The sequence below is a fragment of the Cyprinodon variegatus genome, unplaced genomic scaffold (assembly GCF_000732505.1).
Source record: "Cyprinodon variegatus isolate N-32 unplaced genomic scaffold, C_variegatus-1.0 Scaffold405, whole genome shotgun sequence".
Lineage (NCBI taxonomy): Eukaryota > Metazoa > Chordata > Actinopteri > Cyprinodontiformes > Cyprinodontidae > Cyprinodon > Cyprinodon variegatus.
In genome coordinates this window covers 93,783-117,465 of record NW_015150858.1, presented here as the reverse complement: position 1 = coordinate 117,465, position 23,683 = coordinate 93,783, and the positions used below count along the sequence as shown (strand labels likewise).

At 35.9% G+C, this 23,683-nt stretch overlaps 1 protein-coding gene across 1 annotated transcript in view; it reads left to right on the top strand.

Moving 5' to 3' along the window:
* The window catches only part of rabgap1l (RAB GTPase activating protein 1-like), a 146,473-nt gene that overhangs the window by 80,734 nt on the left and 42,056 nt on the right, over nt 1–23,683 (top strand). The window contains exon 14 of the mRNA XM_015387869.1: nt 13,786–13,899. Within this exon, the coding sequence (XP_015243355.1) occupies nt 13,786–13,899 (114 nt within the window). The remainder of the gene's footprint in view (nt 1–13,785; nt 13,900–23,683) is intronic.

Sequence of the window (23,683 nt, the reverse complement as noted above, 5' to 3'; positions counted from 1 at the left end):
TTAGCTACATGTTTAACAACAGTCTTGCTATATCAAACTGAGGCCAACCTTGCACAATGGACAATCAAGGTCAAATGTGTTGTTTTTTTTATTGCTGGCTGTACTACAGACCTGAGGAAGTGAAGCTTTGCAATCCGTTTCAGAAGCACCTTATCTAATTCTCTCCCAGGGTGTTTTGGCTGAATTAAATACCAGAAGACAGTCAAATTACCCCCTTGGCTCCTCTGTGTTTCTCATTGCTCCTCTTACCTGCCCTCTCTCTGTCCCTCTATCCTGAGGCACACTTGAATATCCAGCCCAGCTTTGTTAGACACCTATAAAGCATAGATGGTCCAGTAACTTACTCTGGGCTGTTGTGGTCTTCCCCTGGAGCCTTGAATCTGCTTGCCATTAGAGAAAGAACTGACAGAAACAAACAAAACAAAAAGTGAAAAAGTATTTGAAGGGCTGTGTGACTAGTCTCTCCTTCTGTGTGCTTAGAGCAGAGAGAACCGATGATAACATTCGCTTTAGGTTGAGTTTTACATTTCAAACCAGCCATAAAAAAAAAAAAAAAGTAATGAAGGCACCTTAATTTCCATAATTTAAAAAGAAAAACAATAAAAAAAACTTTCTTACGTTCTCTGCTGCATGATGCCTCTGACCCTCCGTTTTACTTTCCTCATCCACAGAATTTATCTATCCTCAAAACAGAGCTGCAGCTCTTATCCCCCCTTAAAAACCAAAACACAGAGAATATGTCAGTTACCTGCAGGGGGGCTGCACTTTATCCACTGACCTCTCTTTGTGTGCGGATCTCTTTTTTTTTTTTTTTTTTTCTGCACTAAATTTGTTCTCACTAAAAGCAAAAAAAATAGGACAGAATGTACTAAAATGTTTGACGCTGTGCTCTTTCCATTTCGACCGTTAGTTTAACATTTGATTTTTAGCATGTTGCCACATTACTAGTTCGTAGGAAGCACATTACGTTTATCACATTTTGCTGTTATAACCACAGATTTCAGGGTTCTTTATGTGTCAGACTAGCACAAAGTAGTGCATATGTCTGAAGTGAAAACAAAAAAACTTCATGTTGTCCTTTTTCAGTAAAAATCGGAAATGTATAGCATGCATCATTATTTATCCTTACAGAACCAGTACATTTTAGTTCCAGCTCTCAATTTAAAAACAGCTTGAAATCTTTTGGTATGCATCTTCCTGTTTTACACATCTGGAGTCTCTGCCTATCCTTAACAAAGTAGTTAAAGCCTGATTAAACTGGGTGAATAGTGTTCCTTAGTTTTACTCCCTGCCTAGGAGAATCCTCCCTAAAGCATGATGCCTCCATCTCCATGTTTCATAGTAGGGATTAGAGGTCCACAGTGCACGGGTTGTGGTGAGCGGCAAAGTGCACTTCTATGTCTCTCTGTCAACAACAGCTTTTCACTTTTCTGTAAAGACTCGTCTTTTTTGGATTGCACAGCAAACAATTTCTTTTTTGTTAAATTCCTTCCTATTTAGCTGTGAATGTCTTGAAGGTCTTCTAAAGTTATCTCTTAGGCTGGGCATACAATGTATGATATTTTCAATTGTTTTTCTCAGCTACAGCTTAAACTGTAAGATGAAACCGCAGGGTTTAAAAGTTCACAGCTCAAAATGCATGTTCTTACACTGTCCGACCCGATGCTCTGATGGCATCTACATGTGCAGTGCGTGAGGTTCTGGTAAATCTGCGAGTTTGACTATGATTTTACAATACCTTTGATTTTCTCCTGACCTTACGATTCCTGATTGGGAGATGGACGCAGGAGGCTGATCGCCCCTCATCAGTCTTGCACATGTCTTGCACTGAGGAGAGGATCGGTCAGGGCACTCTGCCACAAAGCTCTGACCTGTGAGGGGCTGCAGTGATCGTTAACTCTGTAGAACTTTCTCCCATCTCCATACTGCATCTCTGGAGCTCAGTCCCAATGATCTTTGGGTTCTCCCAGGCTCTTCTCCCATGATTGCTCAGTCTGGCTGCACGGCCAGGTCTAGGAAGAGTTGGTCATCCAAAACCTCTTCCATTTAAGGATTATGGAGGCTACTGTGCTCTTTGGAACCTTGAGTGCTGCAGAAATTGTCGCAATTGCCACAACACAATTCTGTCTCTAAGCTCCTTAGGCAGTTCCATCAACCCCATGATTCTTGTTTGCCCTGACATGCACTGTGAGCTGTAAGGTCTTATATAGACAGGTGTGTGCCTTTCCTAATCAAGTCCAATCAATTTAATTAAATACAGCCGGACTCCAATGAAGGAGCAGAACCATCTCATGGAGGATTAGAAGAAATTGACAGTATGTGAGTTAAATATGGGTGTCACAGGAAAGGCTCTAAATACTTATGAAAATGTGATATTTCAGTTTTTCTTTTTTAATACATTTGCAAAACATTTCTACATTTTTGTTTGTTTTCTGTCAAGATGGGGTTTTGAGTGTACATTAATGAGAAATAAAATGAACCATTTTGATTTTAGCTAATGGCTGCAATGAAACAGAGTGAAAAATTTAAAGAGTTCTGAATACTTTTATTAAATACATTGGAGTTGTTTTTATATGTTTTATATGTTTTTATATGCTTTGTTTTTATAATGTATTTTGTTGTTGGCATTCATAGAGATATAATGGTGTAATAAGTTTTGGTTTTTGATATACGTCTATTTTGAATTTGTAGCCATCCCTGGAGAAAACTCCACCAGCCGGCCACTGCTTTAACCTCATGTCTGATCATGTTAATTTTAGAAATGACAAAATACAAAGTCTAAAGAACCCTTTAAAATTTCAGGACATCTTGAAATGCATATTGAAAGTATTTGAAATTAAAATGATATAACACTCACAGCCAGCTCCAAGACCGAGCATACTCAACAACAGCGACGTTATAATGACACCAGCTCTTTGCAGACAAACGTGGCTCCAATAAAGCCTCCTCGTTGCTGTTCATTTCTCTGGGTTGCAGTGAGATAATGTAATGGTGTGATATTCAGAGGACAAGGCGTGATAATTAAAAACTAGCTCCCTCAGAGACCTCTGTCCTTGGTTACAGGCAAGGAAGTTTCTGTAGGCATCCCTGGAGGGTTGGCAGTGGGTGGTGTTGGTGGTGTGGGACAGCTGGCCCGCCTGGCAGATTGCACATTTGTCTGTCTTAGTATTGCTGCAGTGGCATTTTAATTGTCTTGTTGCCTTTGCATTTCAAAAAGGCAGGTTGGGAACGCAGACACAGCACTTACTGAACCTTATAGGACAGATTTATTATTTTGCTTGTTTTGTAGCGAAATCAGCGACCAGCAAAAAAGGAGAAACAAACTAAACTAAAGAAAAGTGATTCTATGTCTTTACCATTGTGATCCAAGTAGATTAGATAATCTATTTTATTCAAATGATTAAAAATTTTAACTAGACTGTTTTGTCATCTTTATAAAAAAAATATAAAAAAATTTATTAATTAAAAATGCCACACTTTATAAAAACAAAACATTTTTTCATGTACAGGTTTATTTTTGTACATACATCTTGCCCTTCTGAGGCTTTGTAAAGGCAAATCTGTGTTTTGCATGGTCCAATATTGTTTCACAAACCTAAAATTTTTTTTTTTTTTGCCAGTTTAATAATGGAGAAGCTATTATTCAGCTTTTTTTTTTTTTTTATATAAAAACTTTATTTTCTGAGAATGTGCTTATTTAAGAGCAACTATGCAGATTAACAAACATCTGGAAAAAGTGCACCTTATTATATTATTTTCGTGTGAATTTCAGATTGTTCATTCTTCTTTGCCTTTTCTAAAAAAATCAATCATACCTGTCTTTATCCATGCTGGGTCAGATCCTGACATTTGAAAAAGGAGACAGGCAAAGCAGAAAAGTGTTAGCCTCGCTACATGCAGTTAGCCAAGCCTTCTTGCTAAACCAGGTCCTGGAAAAACACAGTGTACCCTCTCCATCCGTCTTTGGACTGTTGATTAATTTTGATGTTCGGCTGATCAGGTCCAAAGGATTTCACCTCCAGCTTCCCTTGGTAAGTCTGCTTCCCTCCCGCAATTCGGCCCGTCAATCAACCGCACAACAACTGTGACAACAGTTCCTGTCACCTCAGGGCGTAGCTTTGGTGCGCCCTGAGCTCTCCTATATTGCAGAGGAGCTACTGCCCATGTACAACTTTTTAACAAGAGTCACTGGGCAAACATTTTTACTCCCTAGGGTGGAAATACATTACCAATCTGACAAAAAATGAAATGGCACTTTACTCGTCATTAAAGACTAAATATTTATTTTGCGCATCTAAAAAATATATATCAATGCATTTTGAAATATTTTTTTATAAATATAAATTATAGAATAGAAATTTTATAATTTAATTTTAACTTGTTTTTTTATATCTTAATCAAGGTCATTAGGCTGTTGTGGCGGTGCCCTAGTGTCCTCCATTGGCCAGCCGCCACTGGGTTAAAGCTCTCATATGTAAGGCAATGTTATAACTCATGCAATCCCATAAACCGTCATTTAAACCTTTTCATTTTCTTAAATAGGTCAAAATATGCTCAACTAAATGTCTACCTTTGATAAAGAGACACTGATTTTCTGAGCCAGTTAACTGCTTCATTCACTCCGATGCAGATCTACAAATTCATCTAAGAAGGTTTGATAGGATGTGTCGAGCAGCACATAAGTAGGGTTTGTAGTAAGATGTATTGGATGTTAATCTGATAACTGGTGCTTTTCATCATGGTTTAATGAAGGACTGTTTCTGACGGCACCATGCTAAGCAGCATGGTGGCTGCTTAGTCAGTTGACCTTGCTATCTGCTAATTATGACCTGGATATTCTTTTAACAAAAACAACAATTGGCCTTTTGACTATTCCTTAAAACACACCCGAAATCCGAATCTGAACCTTTGAGGACTGATGACAGCAACAGTTTACATTATCTTCTGTCTACTGGAGGCAGAATTATCATTGACGACCCTCACCCTCTGCACCATGTTGCTGCCCTGGGGAAGGTGTCTGATGTACCACAGTTCTACAGAAAGTTTTTCCCTCTCAGCTGTATAACTGGCTCCTCATATAAACCAGCTTTTTTGCTTTTGGAGCCACTTCTATGTGTTTAAGCTACTTAGTTATAGTTTCTGAGTTTTCACAGTACTTTACAAATGCTTAAATCATGTAGATTTGTGAGGAAATGTTTCAGGAAGTGTAATAGCTTCTCAATTATTAAACTGGCACATTATTTTTTTAGGTTCTTGAAAGAATATTGGACCATGCAAAACAAAGATTTGCCTTCGCAAAGCCTCAGAAGGGCAAGATATATGTACAAAAATAAACCTGTACATGAAATTATGTTTTGTTTTTATAAAGTGTGGCATTTTTAATGAATAAGTAATGAATTTGTTTTTATTTTTATTAAGATGACCAAACAGGAGAGAAGTGTCATGTTTTGTTCTAATGTTTCCAATAGTGTAGCAGTAAAGACGATCATTCATTTATGTTAGTTAAGTAAAATTAATAATTTTTTTGGATTTAAATCAGGCAGGATATGAAATTGGGAACAACTTTGTTGGTAGGGCTCTAAAATGACTACACTTAGAGAAAAACACTTTTTATGTACCTCTCGTACATTGACTCGTTAGATCTCGAGAAAAGACTTCTTGAATGAAATGCTGAGGAGTTTGCAGCTTTGAACACATCAGCTGTTTTATTTTTAAACACGTGTGTTAAGTAGGTAACCTGTTGGCGAGATCTGAGTAATGGACTGTCTGCCCAACAAGCCCCCAGGCTACAATTAGAGGAAACCTCTTGTTCCCCTCTGTGTACATATCTCACTGTCCTCTTTTATCTTTGCCTCTCAGCTTCTCTTTCTGTCAGTCTCTATCTTAGTTTATCTGCCTTCATTTGTCTCTCTTCATTCTTGGCTTTTACTTTCAATCAGTCACTTTAAAAGCCATCAAGGGATAAATCTGGCAGGTACACACATTGTTTTAGAGTGCAGACTCACAAATTGATAGTGTGTTTTATTCAGCCTGGTGGTATAGTGTTGTGAGCCTCCCTCCCTGACTTTGCTTGTTTTCTTTGCTTCATGTGACTCTTTAATCCTCTAAATGCCAGGATACGTTTCATTGATGTGAAAAATGTCTGCTTGTTTGTGTGATTTTATTTTATTTCTTTGTGGTTGACTTCTTAATGTTTATATGCATGTGAGCAACAGGTTAGTTGTTTACAGGATCCCAGGGCTTATTGTTTTACTCAAGTACACTACCTTAAAATCAAGAAATGTTGAAAATCAAGAAATGTGCAAAAGGAATTAAATCAAGCACTCGTATGCAGTGGAACATACAGCTTAAAAGTATAGTTAAGAATTTTAGTGAAATTTTAAGAAGACCCGCCCTCTCCACTTAAAAAAAAAAAAAAAAAAGCCTGTTAAATGTGTGCAAGAGCATGCACAAGCCCATTTTTTCTCGTGCACATTCTTTTTAAAACTTACTGTTTGCATCACTCATACAAGCTTACTTTCTAATAGAAGATTTGCAATTTTTCCACTTTGTCAAACTTACCACCAGTAAGTGAAAGTGGGGACAAGCACGTAGGATGGCCTAACGTAAACATATCACTTTATGATTTAAATAGCAAGGGTACAGTCATCCACTATTACCAGGGCTTGACATAAACGTTTTTGCTCACCAGCTATTTTGGTTAGTCATTTTAATAAGTTACTAGCCACTCAACATTTTCATTAGCCACAATTTTGTTATTAAAAATGTTTTATATCATTACAGCTCACTATGGCATGCTGAAGGTTACTTGAAGAAGATTTGCAAATTTCTTTAAGTGTTAATAACCCCATGTCCACATTTATGCCATATCTAGTATTTAGAAACGTTTAAGACTACTGGTCATGATGAAGTATTTGGCTCTTATACAGGTTTTTGTAAACCTCCTTTTTTTTTATATGCAGAGCACAAAGTAAGAAAAAGTGTTTTTTTTATTGTTTGTTAAAGTGGTGCAGAGAAGTAGAAAAATGATTTAAAAGAGGAAAACTAAACTGGGAAAAACTGATAAGAAACACAAATTAAAATATTTATTGACCACAGCAATTAGTAACATAGAGCAGAAACGAATATATCTGGAGAAGAATTCAGAACTCAGAAATACAGTACAGTGCAGTTTATAACATTCTCCCATGGGTCACATATAGATCATTCTTCATCTGCTGTCTTCCACTTTTCTTTAAATCTCTTTTTTTCATTTGACTCCGTTTAGTGATACTCACCTGCCTTGAAAATGGAAACGACAGGTACTGTAAGATTAGGATTTCAGTTTTAGAATCTAAAATGTACCATTTTCAAAATGTTTTTTTTTTTTTTTTTTTAACGACAGGTACTGTAAGATTAGGATTTCAGTTTTAGAATCTAAAATGTACCATTTTCAAAATGTTTTTTTTTTTTTTTTTAACTACCTCTTCCTAACAAAATCTATCCAACTAAGTGTTTAGGGTGGGTGTTGTATAAATTAGATGCTCACAGTATTGTCCACACTTTTAGGGTTTAGGAGGATCACTTGCAGCTAAGAATAGCCTTGTCTTTTGTTCCGCTGTGGGGCTTCCTCTCCTCTCCTATCAGATCCACAGATCAGCCGTCCTTCTGTTACTCCTGTCTAGAAGCAAACAATTGTCAACTGCCTCCCGGATCACTCTTTCAGTCTTTAGTTTAATTTACTTGTGTCAGATGGGGTTAGATATTAAAGTGAAAGCGCCTCTGGTTGGTGCAGACACTAATGGGGTTTTGCTGAGTATTTTTCTAAGCCATACTTTGATTCACATCTATATCTCTGCCTGTTTCTACCAGCTGCATTGAATCTGTAAGTTTCGTAATCTATGCATTTATCTTCTACAGCTTCTCCAAGGCTCTAGTTACTCTGAATGATATTAAATATGAATATTTTCCCATCAACTCTGGGATGAGCACATTGAGCACTGCCAAGCTAAAGATTCTCCCGAAACCAATTGTAGCTCCATTTTTTTTTTTTTATCATTGAACCTTTTCTACTTTCATTAATTTTGTGTAGCTGTTTTTTAATGTTTAATAGACACAAAGTCAGAGCAGACTATAAATCACATAGATGGTTTCTAGAGGAGAAAGCAATATTGGACATATAGAGACATCAACTGGGTATTGTCAAGAGAAAGATGAGAGGTTATCCATGCATCCATCTGATCACTGCTGCACCTTAAGAAATGGAAATGTCATGAGAGCTGTGTATACACCATGTATACAAAATGACAATAAAGGTTGTATATGTCTAAGTCCTATCAGTCTTTTTTTAGACTGTGGGAAAAAGCCAGAGTACCTGGAGAGAACCCCTCCATACACAGGGAGAACATGCTTAATTTCTAAGTTTATTTAGACATTGTCATTTTGAAATCTCTATAAATTATTAATAAGAAGAGCAACAGAATAAAATAAAATTTCAAACTTAGCCCAATGGTGGGTTGTTCTTTATTTAGAAGTCTCTGAGGGCCCCCCATGTGGTCCTTGAGGGCACCTTGGTCACCGCGTTGGCGACCCCTGCACTAGACTTTGTTTGCAAGTTTGGAGACTTTTCACTTCACATCCAGGAAAGCTTTTTTCAATTCAAAATGTCAGGAATAGCGTTGAGTTCGAGGTTTAAGACGGTAGCTCATCAAATCCTTGTTTTTGTTTTTAAACATGCAAAATGAAGCAGATGAACGGTTCCACCCCTGTGGAATGGGAGTCGTTTGGCTTCTTTTGTTAGCCTGTAATGCCCTACACCCTTCTAAGGGTCTGAGAGAGGGGACGTTAAAGGGAATCGTTGGTCTAGTTGAATAGACGAGGTCCTCCACTCTCCTGAACAGAGGGTGGGGCTGCGATGATAGCGGGAAGGGATTACCTCAATTGCTGCATTGTAGGTTTTTTAATGCAGAAATCTGAGTCCTCTGTTTAAGGTTTGCACCTGATGTTTCTCTGTTAGAAAGTAATTGTATTTGTCCAATATGAATTTATTTTTCAGATAAACATGTTTTTTATTAGCTGAATGACAAAATGAACAAACGGATGTAAAGAATCTCTTGTTTAGGAATCTGTTGGAATTATTATTTTTTTTGCAGTATTTTTTGAATAATTTTGATCATGTTAATTTTATTGATGGAGATCCACCGTTCCATTTATATGACATTTCTTATAGTTCTTTGATAATATATTTTATTGGCCCATTAAATCTATGGGCATGTTATTAAATTATATTGAATTATGCAGCCGCAGTGTTCCTCAGCCTGGTCACTTGGCTGCTTATTAGGTTTATTGGTCTGGATGGATGGTTGGATTTGATGGCCATTATTGTAGCTCTGGGAAGAACAAGTAGCCCTGTCTTCATTAGTTGAACTAAAATATTCTACTTCTCAGTGAATAGAAAGTGTGAAAAAAACATGAACCCTATTTTAGGATAAGCTTATGCTGTTAGGTTATATGATGCAAGACTAGAATTGATTAATTCTGTTATTTACCTTGTTGAAGCTGAGCTGTAGCACTGTAATGAAGTGATGCAACTAATGAGGCAGCGGTTTCCTTAGGACACCTTGAGGCTGTAGTTCACCAGCTTCTCAGACGACAAGTGTTGAAAGAGAGGCCTCATCTGGTGGCTGCTTGCTTGGTGCTGATGCACCGCAGCAGGACAGTGGGTTTCTACACCTACATTCGTCCTCTTTGTAAGAATCAGAACCACATTATATTATACAGATAGATTATATAATGATATGGCTGCAGCTCAGGTGGATCTATCGCTTGACAGGACATCTATTAGCCATGAAAGTTACAGAGAAGTGGCAAGATAAAGGCCATTGTTCAAATTGCATTTTGCCATAAGCCATATACAGAGGGCAACAATACAAAAGGTTTTGAAATAAATACTATTGCCAGATGCGAGAGACTGGCAACTTAACCAGTGTGTCCCCTGCCTTTCATCCATAGCCTGCTTGAGATACTATCCCTGATGGATAAGTGGGAGAAGATGGATGGAGGGATGGATGGCTTTTGTGAGATGAGACTACCTTTTGTTCTAGATCGTTTGGTGAAGGGAAAGTAACATGGCACATCAACCTTAAACGCCCCAACCCTAGAGGGAAACATCTTTTGGGGGCAGCATCATGCTATGGAGATGCTTCTCACCAACAGAGACAGAGAAGCTGTTTTGAGTGAATGGGGAGATTGGTGAATCTTAATTTTGCTCAATATTGTTTGTCAACAATCGACTATATTGGACATATAATTGCAGAGGAAAATTATATTAGATTAAGGCCATCCAAAATAACTTTGATTTGCTGTACCTGGCAAACTAATTATTAATGGAGCACAAGTAACGGTGCAAAGAAATGCAACATTCCCTAGTTAAGTTGGTCATAGCAGAGCTTGTGAAAAAAGCTCAGGGGATCATGACATGCTGTCTGCCAGATCTGGTTTATGATACAGGGCTTTAGAAAAGGGCCAGATGCATTGCCACAGATCCCACCCTCCCAGGCAATGAGCTGTTTGTACCAGTTCTATTGGGAAGGCAGATCAGCTGCACTAAACCTGAAACAAGCAGACGTGAAGCTGTGAAGGCAATCCCTCCCCTGTAGACACTCAGTAGTACTTTTTATGACCAATGTCTGTTCATTGGCTACTTTACTGTAGTACAAGCTCCACATGTAAGTACTTCACCCTTTTCCCCATATATGGCCATATTCATGCTTCTCTTTAGGGATGATTTCAGCTGCTATATAGCGCCCCCCGCCCCCCCCAAAAAATAAATAAATAAATAATAATAATAATAATTTTAATCCTCTCTCCTCTCCAAGTATTTTGATTTTAACGGTGCTCTATAATTCTGATCTGATTGCTGCTACAAAAATGTCATTGTGATGCTATAAGGATGAGATTGATCATTAATTAAAAAATATAAACCGTAACTATAAAAATATTGTTATAATGGAAATAAAAATCAAAAATAGGAAAAAAAAAGTACCTGTTTGAGACAGCAGGTAAAAAGCGTCAGTGTAGAGGTTTACCTTCCAGCAAGACAGTCACCTAAAACATGCAGCCAAGAGCTACAATGGAATGATTTAGATCAAAGTTTAAGCTATTTAGCAAAGAGGAAAGGACAAATATTGCAGTCTTTTATTTTGCATAGCTGGTATAGACTTGCACAAAAGGATCTGCAGGTATTATTGGAACAAAATGTGGTTTACAAAACTATTGGCTTATTGGTTGGATTTTTAATGTATGTAACACTTTTCAGATTATTATCTGTTGATTATATTAAAAACTAGGTATCTTCCACAATCAGGCACCGCTTTGTGTTGGCCTAGAACATTACATTGATTAAATACCTTGAAGCTATTGCTGATAAGGTGACAAAATGGAAAAAAATGTTATAGCATCCAGTTTGCATATATTATGTAATAGATATTTAACCAGAAAATAATGAAAGGGTAAAAATACTAAGAATCGCTTCGGTGTTAGCAGGGTTCTTATCTGAGATCATCTACTGTGGGCAATGTAACCAGAGAGACTGTATTTTAGTTTTATTTAACTCAGACTTATAGGTTATATTTCATATTCTGCAGTATTTTCATCTCATCAGGAGTTCATCTATCACTCTTTAGGAAGAGCTTTCTCTTGTTAGCCTGCAAAAAAAAAGGGAACTTGGATAGCATGGTTTACTTGCTGTCTGCATGACAAATAAGAGGCAATGCTGCAATCGTTTAGAACAAGAGGAGAGGAAGTATACGAGCTGAAAAGGAAATATATGAAGCGGCTGAAGCGAAGGGACTGTGGGACATGAAGTAGAAAATAGAGAAGAGTGGAAGTGGAAAAAGCTGCCGATAAGCAAGAAAAAGAAACAAAAGACTGGGGACTGAATACTACAAAAGACCACGCTGACAGAAATTGCAGAGGGGAGGAGGGAGGGATGAAAGAGGAAAGGATGGGATTAGGTAGCGTAGAGGACGTCCTCTTCTTTTTTTGGTGTTTTTTGAGTAATGAGGCTGTTAATTAGCAGAGGCATGCATGGTTTATTAAATCAAAGTGTTTACAACTTTAACTGTCAAACACATTCTTGATGGTCTTTGCTGACGTTGCCATGGTAATACAGCTGGATTAAATGGGTATAAATTTGATGGATCCGTTAATTAAATACAAGTTAGATTGAGCCATACTGTAGCTGTTTGTCTTAGGCTCTAGGTTTGAAACAAGTATGATGTGCTCCGTTCTCCACTGAAGCATCGTCACTGTGGCATGTTGTAAAAAGCTGAAGAGAATTTCCTCTTTTACAGAAAATGAATAAATCTTCAGTAAATTGTTCTGAGGGGAGCACATTAAGCAAACCTTTGTAATTTCTGCACTAAGCCGGAGAGCATTGTGACAAGAAAGCTGTGATATTCACCTGTATGTAGCTCTAATATTGTAACATTTAAAACTAAATCAAGTTTATAGCAGCAAGTTCCTATCTCAACGAACTTAATATCTTAAAAAAATCAACCCCAAACAGTTATTTTCTCTTTGTATATGAATAACTTTTTTAAATAAAGCCATGTATATATTTTTCTAATTACTTTCATTTTTTCAAGTCCTGAATTTTGCAAGAATATGAAATCAAAATAGAATAATAAAGTTATACTACATTGTGCAGAGGGTGGTATCATCGCTGTATCTAAGGAAGTTAGTTTGACCTTCTTATTTGTTGTAACTGTAATGTCATAGTTGTACTTAGTCGTTAAATCTTTACCAGTAATGCTTTTCTACCTCTTAACACTTAGTATACAGAAAAAAGCACCTCCTCAGTTCAGACACACAGCTGTGCCAGCAGCTCTAAACCCTTCACTGTGAAAAGGGAACATTAAGCATAGAAAATAAACACATTAAAAAATAATATATAAGTCAATCAAAAAAGGATGGGATAGACAGCTCAGATCAATTCTTCAGGTGCATAATTTTGCCTTGGCCTTATATTTTGTGGTTATAATCAAATAAGCTAACATACAGCAGATTATCAAAACAGAAGTTAAAAGTACTTATTTTATAATAAAAAGCTACATTTTCTATATTGATGGTGAAGTGACATTGACATTAAGTGTTAGATTGTTCAGCCCCTCTCCTCTTATAAGGTCATACAATTGTATTGTACAGAACTAGAAACTAAATTTTACCTTTTTTTTTTAGCTCACCTTAGATAAAAAAAAAAACAACTTTTTCCTAAATGATAGTAAAACTACATCTGTCTTGGTTTAGAGACTTTGGTTTTATACTTATCTTAAAAATGTTGGCAATATTTCCTTGCACTGTATTTGATAGAACCTGCTGTAAACTGTATGCCTTTAAAGCACATCCACCGATATTCTTATATTAAGATACCTATAGATCAGAGGCTTATGAACTCATTACATAAGCATGGGAACAAAGGTGTGGTACCAATAATTCTAATTGTGTATATAAACTTCTTTTTTTGGATAAAAGTATAAAGAAATCTTCAAAAACTCTTAAAAGTACAAAAACATAAATTGAAATCTCTACAAATTAAATCAAGGCACAGTGTTGGTTTACTGGCTGCTTGACTGAGACTGGTGATGATGTTTGCAAAATGTTGGGAATGATGTTTGCACATATTTATAGGGATGAAAAAGATGTGCTATAGTTTTGTCAAACAAATTCTGACCAAATCAAAGTTTATAAAGGGAAGACTAAGCTGTGTTTGTTTTTTCTAAGGAATATTAATCCTCTGTGTTGCAGGATTCTGCACAGGAAAGCGTCATCACCCGTGACATCCACCGTACTTTTCCAGCTCATGACTACTTTAAAGAATCTGATGGAGATGGGCAGGATTCATTGTATAAGATCTGCAAGGTAAGACCGATTTCCTCAGGTGATGCTATGACACATGCATCTATTTAGTGAGGTGGTAGTTATTTAAAAAATAACTAGTTACTGTATAGTTGTGATTACCTCTTCAAAAATGTTAATGTACTCAGTTACTGCTCAGTGAAAGTAACTTATCAAATGTAACTATGCATTACATTTTATGAGTTAGTGTTTTATGGAATTTTATGGAATATCAGGTTTTTGCTATTAGTTATTATATTGAATTATTCATTTAAACGTCTACACATGGTGAGTTGCATATGATTATGTAGATGGGATCATGTTTCTTTCTTATAATAAAGGAAAAATACGATGTTTGGCAGTGCTGCTCTAAAATAGGTTTCAAGCTGAAAATTATGCTTTTCAAGCCACTTAACAAAACTAAAATATATAATTTTCTATAGAATTAAACGGGAAAAAAAAAATATTATGATGCAATCTGGCCTAAATTACCCCCAGTAACCATCTTTGTTGCCAGTTTCCCCCTCTCTCCTAAATTTGTGTATCCATATGCATGAGTTGGGGTGAGGACCGGCACATTTCCACTTCCAAGTTTGCTTTTGTTAAAATCACAATCTTTTTGGAAAGTGACATATGCAGGTTTCACAAGGCCACACAATGCTCTGCTTTGTGCAGACAGATGTTTGATCAATTAGAGCCCAGGTCATTAAAGAGGTTCATTTTCATACGCTGTGTCTTTGATTGCATGCCGAACACAAACCAGTGAGAACTTTTATCATTATTCTCTTCCTCTGGTAGCTTATGCAAAGACTGATTAAGAAATGTTGGTCATTATATATTTTTTCTTCCTATTCGATTATTTCTTTAGTCGCTTCAAGTGAACTTTTATGCAAAAAATTTAGGATATCTGCCAAAAGTATTCTTATTTTTTATTTATGAATGGACATTATCATTTGGCCTGCGGCAGACTGGACACCTCTCCATCCATCCATCCATTTTCTCCCACTTAGTCCTGTAAGGGTCGATGGACAGACGGACGGCATTGTCATTTGATTTAACAGATTTCTCGTACTAAAGCTCTTTAATTGGTTAATGCATCCTTAATTGAAATTTTTCATTGAGAGTTTGGTTTGGAAAAAAGTTGCACTGAAGATCATATAGTTAAATAACTGGTTTTATTTGTTTATAATAAATACAGATGGCTTGGTGGGTTTAATTTAGCAGGTTGATTTATTTGAAATATCACCCATAAAGATGCTTGATCTTCCAACAGCTTTCCAACTCTCTCTGTAAAACTAGTACCCTATATTTTTCTCTAGCCATGACTACTTTTACATTCTCCATTTCTTCAGATTAGTTTTGATATCTTTGCTGGATCAGGTGGCTGGCATACACTGCCACATCCTTATATATCACACCATTTGTAGTAACCGATTTAGTAGTAAAGAGTGATGACAGAATATGCATGCATCAAACCTAATGTTGTACATAAACAATTAAACCCACAGTATATAGCCATAATGTGCAAGGAAATAGTTTATAGATTATTCAGTAAGTTACGGTAGCATTATTTATTTTTCTTTGGAATTTTTAATTGTGGTGTGGGGTAAAATAAATATTTCCCTAATTGTTGTATTATTTGGGGAATATACAACACTTTGAAAAAGGGTGCAGTGGTGAGATGAAATCTTTACATTTCCACTTTTTTTTTAATACTCTGTATGTTATTGTGGCAAACTGTTAAATCTCAAAAAAGCCAATTTTCCAAATTTGGACAATAATTTCTCTTAAACATTTTGTTTTCATTATCATGACACGAAGTAGGGTTTTGTTTCTAGTTTCTTTGTTTTTGAACACAATGCTACTTTGCAAAAGACAGTTGTTGAAATTGTTCTAGAAAATATGTCATAACATGATGTAAAATCTTTTGGCTAATGACTCAGTGATAGACATTATTTACTGATCAGCCTTATGTTGCATTGCAGAAACCATGTAAAAGTTTTGCTTATCGTGATTCATAGACTTAAGTGATAAATGAAACATTTTTCTTTATACAGGAGGTTTTACAGTAGGCAAAAAGAATAAGGCTCTGTATACAATTGTTGGCTTATGAATGTACCACTTTTAAAGGCTAGATGTATTTGAGGATCAGTCAATTAGATTATAGGAGTTAAAGTCTTTCCTTCCCTGCTCTCTCCTTAGAAAAACAATATTGTACTGTAGGCCTTTATATAGTGACCAGGTCTAACAAATTAAATACAGCCTTAAAATGGTTTGTAGAAATGTGCACAGGTCTGTTGTTCAACCCTTCACAGTGACATGTTGTAAAATTGCTTCCATTGTGATGCAATTTCATATAAAAACCTTTCTCTGCAAAACTAAACAAAGAAAGCAAGCACAATAACTAGAAGATCCCCACCGTTCTCACATGCTGAGGCAATTTTCTATGAAGATGCACCTTTTTCCCAGACAGCACCAAGGTCAGCAGCATAGAAATGTGTCAAAGTGAGTTGTGCTATCTGCCTATGTGCTTCTTTTAATCTCAGTGCTACTTTTATACACTGTTCTGCATTTCCCGGATATATTTCCAGCTGTTCTCTCGCAAACTTCATTATGTCCCTGCTGCTCCAGTCAGTCAAAGTTGCAGTAATAACGTTTGCATAGCTTGTTATTCTGAAATATGTACGATTTTTGTCACATTTAGAAATAAGGGCTCCAGGGCAGTTCATATTATGTGTTTATTTACCTTTTATATAGACACCACACCTCCAAGTCAGTCTGTTTAGTGTGACAGTTAGGTGTTAAAAAACAAGTTAGTGGACACAAAACAAAATATGTTTAAAATCAGTTACTAAAAAACAAGACATGCACAATTTCTATCAAACAGCTATTCCTCTATAAGGTTGCATTGTTTAGTTGAATGAGTGACATCGTCTGCTGAATTTCTTGAGCCTGAGCTAAGATGGTCTAAATCTGTAGCCCTGAAAGATTAAGCCCTCTTCAGCAAACATGCTTTTCATTGGTTTAACAGCTTTCACACAACTTTCTGAATCAGTAGATTTTTTTCTTTATGCTGTCAACAATCCAGTAGACTGAAAGCAAAACCAAATATTTATCAGATTAGAAGATTTTCTTGAGCAAACATGTTGTGGTGTTCTATGTAAATGGTGAACCAAGAAAAATAGTTTCTAAACAAATTACACATACATAAAAAAAAAAAGTAATAAAATAGGAATATGAGAAAATATTTAAACCTTTTTTAAGTTTCTCGTATCGTGCCATAAAAAGAAAAAAATAAAGAATAAGAAATAAGAACAACACATTTACCGTGAGGTGCTGGGTGATTGCATCAAATGCATGGGCTAATTGTGTATCCCTATTGAAATGGGGAACAAAGTTACAGAGAGAACCTTAAAAATCTGAATATAATCTACGGAAAATCAGATATATGTATTTCACAAAATTAGAGCAGCTGCTAAGAGAACGTGTTGCAGTATTGAAAAAAATATATATATTTATAATGTAAATGCTTAAAATGCTTAAAATGCAGAATTTGCTTGTGTTGTTAACAAAGGTTATTTTCTGGGCAAAGGAAAATGGAAATAAAAGCCTACAGGTACACAGAAGGTTATAAAATATGAAAGGGAACAAAAATAAAATAAATATAAAATTTAAAAATAGACTGTACAGCAATGGGGAATAAAAACAACTCTGGAAAAGAAAAACACTGCGCAGCTGTAAAAATGGCTCATTCAGATGAGATAAAAACTGTTTAAGCTAAAAGGAAAAACAGCAGACCCTTCATAGATATTTAAATCTTTCTATCTACATGCTTGGAACAGATAGGATTAATCTAGGTGTTAAATCATTTTCATATTCAAATACTGAATTCAGAGGTAAATGTATGAATGCATTAGAACCAGCCAGCCCTTGTTCCTGATTTAATGCTGTCAACTTTCATCACAGCTGTTATATTAGAATATATCCCACCAGATAAATGCAGTAAAACATTCCAGTACCTCCAATCATTTCATTTCCATCCTTACTGTTTTAAATCTACAATAAAACTTTATGTTTGAAACTCAATGGAAACGTGTTTGAAAACTTGACCTCATTGTTTCAGAGTAGAACCCACCTCACTATTGTCGGTAAACAATGTTAGTTTTTTAAAAGGAAGCTAAGGCGGTATTGTATGTTTCAAGAGTTCAGGATTTGACCTTAAAATAAAAGATAGTCACTGTCTCTCCATCTTTCTCTCTGTTAGTTAAACAAGTTTACAATAGCATTAACATTCAGGATACTAAATGTTATCGTATCACTTTCATTCAACCCTTACCTTTTTTTAATCCCCAGGTGATTTGAAAGATTATTTACTGAATTGTATTTTCTGTAAATGTCCAATTCATTCTGGTTCAGTTTGATTTCAAGTATAGATCTTGCTTTGAATTGTTTAGAATTTTATTTATTTTTGTCCTTATGTGCATTTAATCAGAGGGCTGTTGTGAAAAATGGAAGAAAGGAGAGTACTTAATGCTGTTTTGTTTTTGTATTCAAACTTAGCTAGTTTTAAATTAAAGTAGGCTACTGTAACTTTAGCTGTTTGCTTTCATTGCACTGTAGAAACAGCCCATGTTTGGTCAGTGCTCTAGGAGAACCTGTCAGGAAGGTTTCCGTCCTCTCTGGTCCCAACTAGGTCAGAGTCACACCAGCCTTCATTTGTATGCAAATCTATGTAGATTTTCAGCTGTTAAGGTTGGTTGGATCTTCAGGCTTTCCAGGCATGGAGAATCCAGGACAAAGTTTATATTCATCTTCATAACTTCCTCCATATGGCGCCTGAAGTGTTTTGTTTCTGACCTTTATTCTCTGGGGAAGGTCACTAGTTGGCTTCATGCTTTTATTATTTTCCACTTTAGGACCACAGAATGCTTTTTGAATTTATATTGCTGGGTTTTACTGCACAGCTCAAAATAACACATAACTGGGAGTTGAAAGTAAAACTGCAGTATGCATGTTCTTTTTTTTTCTTTTTTTTTTATAAATGAGCTCCCACAGCATTTGGCACATTTTTATTTAGCACTAATTCAAACTTCATACTGTAGAACAGAATGGAATTCAACTTTATTGTCATTACACTGTCACATGTACAGCGCAACAAAATGTAGTTTGCATCTATCCAGAAGTGCTATACAGGATATGTATTGACTATAAATAAAATAAATATAAACAAAGTAATTGTAAGAGGTTCTAAAATAAATAAATATCAAAACTATATACAGATTATACAGGAAAGTTAGGATATGGATTATATATATATATATATATATATATATATATATATATATATATATATATTAGTGGGGTTTATAATACAGGAAAAATAATGACAGATAATAGAACCACCTTTTTGCTGCATTTTTTGGGATATCTCAGCTTTACGTATCTAGGGATTACATTTTCTTATCAAAATGGATCAGATTGATGGGCACATTTAACATCTGTTAATAGTTTTTTTTTTACCCTTTTTATCATCTTTCCATCTTATGCTTCTCAGTTTAATTTAGTTCTATACTTTGCTCTGTTGGTCTTTGTGCTGCCGGAAAGTGAACATTTCCACACGTTTTAAGGTTTCTGGAGTTTTTTACCTATTTGCTGTCTGTATATTTGGGCTCCATGTATCTTCCTACCAACTCTCACTAGCTAATAATAATATCATGCATGATGCTACCTTCCCCGTTACCCACAGTAGAGATGATGTGCTTAGTATGATCTGAAGCAGATGTTTTACTGACACAGATGGTAGTAATTTCTTATCAAATTACTTAAAATGCAAATGATGAGGATATTTTTTTTTTATTTTATCCAAGTAAAGGTAGCTTATCACAAAGAGGTGTTGCACGTTTCAAGTGTTTTCTTTTTTGTTGTTGAAAACCACACAAATTTCTTTCCAGTTAATGATTAAGCATTGTATTGTTGTTTACTGACATTAATCAGCCAATACATTGTATTTGTGGTTTTAACATTAAAAAAATATGTGATAAATATTGAGGGTTCTGGAATACTTTTGCAATTTACCATTTCAAATACTTTACTTCTTTAATGGGTTTCTCAGTACTTTAGGGTTTTAAGGATGGTATTGCAGTGATTTTAATAAATAAAACCCTGCAGGGCCTTATGGAGCTTTATAATAGGGATTAATAACACATATGAACCAGCTAACATTTCCAGAGTTGCATGCTTTATATCTAAGAATAGAAAAATCTGTCTTCTCCACAGTTGAGAAACTAGGCGTATTTTGCAATAATCCACCCCTCTGAGTCCATTATCCACACGGGCCAACAAATTTAGATTTCACCCACCAGGACCTCCCCCATCCATCTGTCAGTGTGCTCTTCTCCCAGCCGAGTTGGGGATGTGTGAATGCCACACTCCATCAAGCATGTCAGCTTGTAGATTACACCACAGACATCGCCACAAGACTTCTCCGTTACCTCTACATCTAATGCCAAAATTAGCTAAACACAGCAGAAGTGGGACTGTTCTCTGTCTGCACTTATTTTTCTGGCAATCGTTTAACTTACACTCAAAGCATGGGAGGGTTGGCAATAATTCGGTAACTAATAGTTCGTGTGTGTCAATTCATTTTCTTTGAAAGTTTTAATTTTCTCATGGTATCATATCAAAATTAAATTTATGATTTAGGATTTAATGCTATTAACCAACATGAAGTACAGCCTGATTGTAAATTGGAAGGAAAATTATTCATTTTGTAAATTTCTGATACCCTTTCATAGAATTCAGTGCAAACTTAAGGGGTTTACTGATTTACTAAATATAGTTAAATTTTTGCAGTCTAATGCAAACATCTGTTCTACAGTAGTTGGGCCTAAAAAGAGATCTTTAATGTCGAAACCGTACCATGAAAACCAGTGGAAGAATCTGCATGAGAAAGCTATGTCTTTTTTTTTCACAAATTTGGTTTTATTTAAGAAATATGAAAAAGATGCCATCAAAAAAATAAAATAAGATCCATATAAGGTTCAACCTTAAGTTGGACAGCCATTCACCAAATTAGGACCAAATTAGGAAACTTTGGCTGAGATACTGTTTTCTTCATGGAACTCATGCTAGGGGGCTGAATACATGTGTATGCATCACACTTCATTTTATTAATGAAAACATTGCAAACTGTTAGTTTTTTTATTTTTATTATCACAATTATTTATATGTATTTTTTGTGCTTCTTTATTAAATGCCCCTAAAAACATTGAATTATGTAGTTTAACCATCCTAAAATGTCTCTTTGCTATCAGGGCAAAGATTAATCAAACCCGAGCAGTGGGTAAAATATTTGCCTAAAAAGTTGAATAATATAGTGTTGTTATTTACTCATTTATTGTCTGTCTTTTTCCAACCTTTATGAGATATTTTAGTCTGTGGCTCAATTACAGGGACTCCAGTTTACTGTGATTTATTGAACAAGCAGGCACTGACTCAAGGTTACACAGTGAAGTTATACCCCGTGTCACTGAGTGAATACAAGGACAGTCTATTTAATATCTTTACAGCAGTCAAGTAAAGGCAACCTAGGCTACAATCAAGACCTGTTTTTAAGGTTTATAGCCTCTAAAGTGCTTCACTTGATCTTTAAAAAAATTCTTTAATTAGCTGCACAACTTTTTTTTGTTTCGCAGACACGAGGCTTTGCATTCGCAAAAGACTCGTAGAAAATGACATTGAACAAGGTTGACAGCAACACTCAGGAAAAAAGAGACTGAGAGAGGGTCCTTTGAGGAAATTCCTTTGGTTAAACCTAAGTGTTATGCAGAAACTGTCTCTTAGGAGATGTACCTTGTCGCAACTAATGTCCTAACAAAATTTATTTTATAGAGATACACTTGAAGAATAATAAGGCAAAAAAGCTTTTAAGATTGGTCTAGATGTGACTGGCTGCTTATGCTTGATATTTGTTTTTATAATGGTGGTCCATGTTAAGCACATTAAAGATAACACATATTTAAGGGAATATACAGTGAGAAAAATACCTGTATATTTCATCATATTATGAATAGTACCTGTATCTCTACTAATCCAGTGTCTTGTATGAGTTACTGCTCTTATCCGGTTGTTAAACAGCCTTTGTCTCTGTCTGTGCTTCAGTAGGCTGCTAGGCAACAAATCCCTGATCATCTCCTGGACTGGTGGTCATAGAGCTTTAAGATATATTTCATTATCACTCAGCTGTATAGGTATATGTTGGGATATTTTGTAAGATATTGGTGGGATTAAAGGATTTAAGAACCCCTTAACCTGTGGGATTATTAGATGACGTTGGTTTACAATAATTAAAATGAAAATATTCCCATATTGTCACTGGCCTGACTGACTTACAGAGAGCCACTCAAACTCTCTGGTCTTATACAGACTGGACCAATCACAGCGCAGAAAATCACACTTGCACCAGAATGAACAATAGTATGGAGTGATGTTTCAATAATGTCCTATACTCATTTGTGTTCAGGATGAGGTGGATTCAACTGATTGCTTTGAGAGTTTTTCTTATTAAGAAAAAAAAAAAGCTTTTGTGTCACAAATGCAGTTACCTGTTTAAGTTATTTTTACTGACCCTGTTACTACTGCCCTGGTCCGGCCTTTGAAGTTGACCTACCTGCTCCTCTCCAGACTTACACTGTGTATGTGGCGTCAGTCAGCCTGGCTGGCCACGCTTTACTGACAGCTAAATCCTCTGCCAAGTCTGTGAGCATGTTGTAATGACCTTTAACTCCAGTCTCATAGAATTTGACTGTACTGTATCTGTTTAACAAAATGCATTTTTACCCATTACTCTTTGCCAAATCTTTTCATCCCTGGGAGACTATTTAATAAACATTTAAATTTGCTCTGCAACATATAATTAGTATAGAAAATAATTGATTCTATTGTGGGAATGGCTAAAGTAAAGATTAATTGTTTTTGCTGGAGGTTTATCCTTTAGCAACAGTCCCAAGGCTTTTTTTTTTTGCTTCTAAAAGACTTTGTTCTAGAAATGTCTATCTTTTAGTCCATTAACTTTGAGCAGTTTCTCCAAGAGTATAGTACTGGAGGGATGGTGCAATGCCATTTTTACAATCAGTGCTGGAAATTATATTAGTTCAGAGTTTTATTAAATCTATTCACCTTAGATTTAGGTTTTCCTGCTACCATTGTTAAGATTAGGTTCAGCTTTGATGGGAGGGGATGAACTTATACTTAAATATTTAGTTAGTTTAGTCAAATAAATCTACTGATGTGGACTTTATTTTGTGTTTAATGGAAGTTCACTGGCAAACACATATACAATCAAATAACTAAACAACAGTGTTCAGAAGCGTGATGCTGCTGGATGGTGTGTTCTTGGTGATATTACAGTGTTTTTTTTTTCTCATCTCATCTGGAATCCTCATTCCATTTTTTGTGAGCCCTTTATGATTGTGGCCAACTGCAAACAGTACTAAACCTGGTATTCTTGCCTCTTTTGTAAAGGCCAGAGTGTCAGGGTTAGTTGAGGTATGAGGACCCAAACGCAGAGTCAGAGAGGCTGAGGAGATTTCTGGGAGTTTTAATGGGGCAAAAACAGTAAACAAAGGCAGGAATCCAAAAATCCAACTAATAATGAAAAGCAAACCAGAACTGAGGAGACATCTGGGGAAAACCAAACACGAGGAGCCAGGGAGAGACGAGGAACATAGACCACAGCATGGGAAGACAGCAAAGACAAGGAACCAACAAAGAGTGAGAGCAGAGGGAGAGCACATATAGCAGCGAGAGA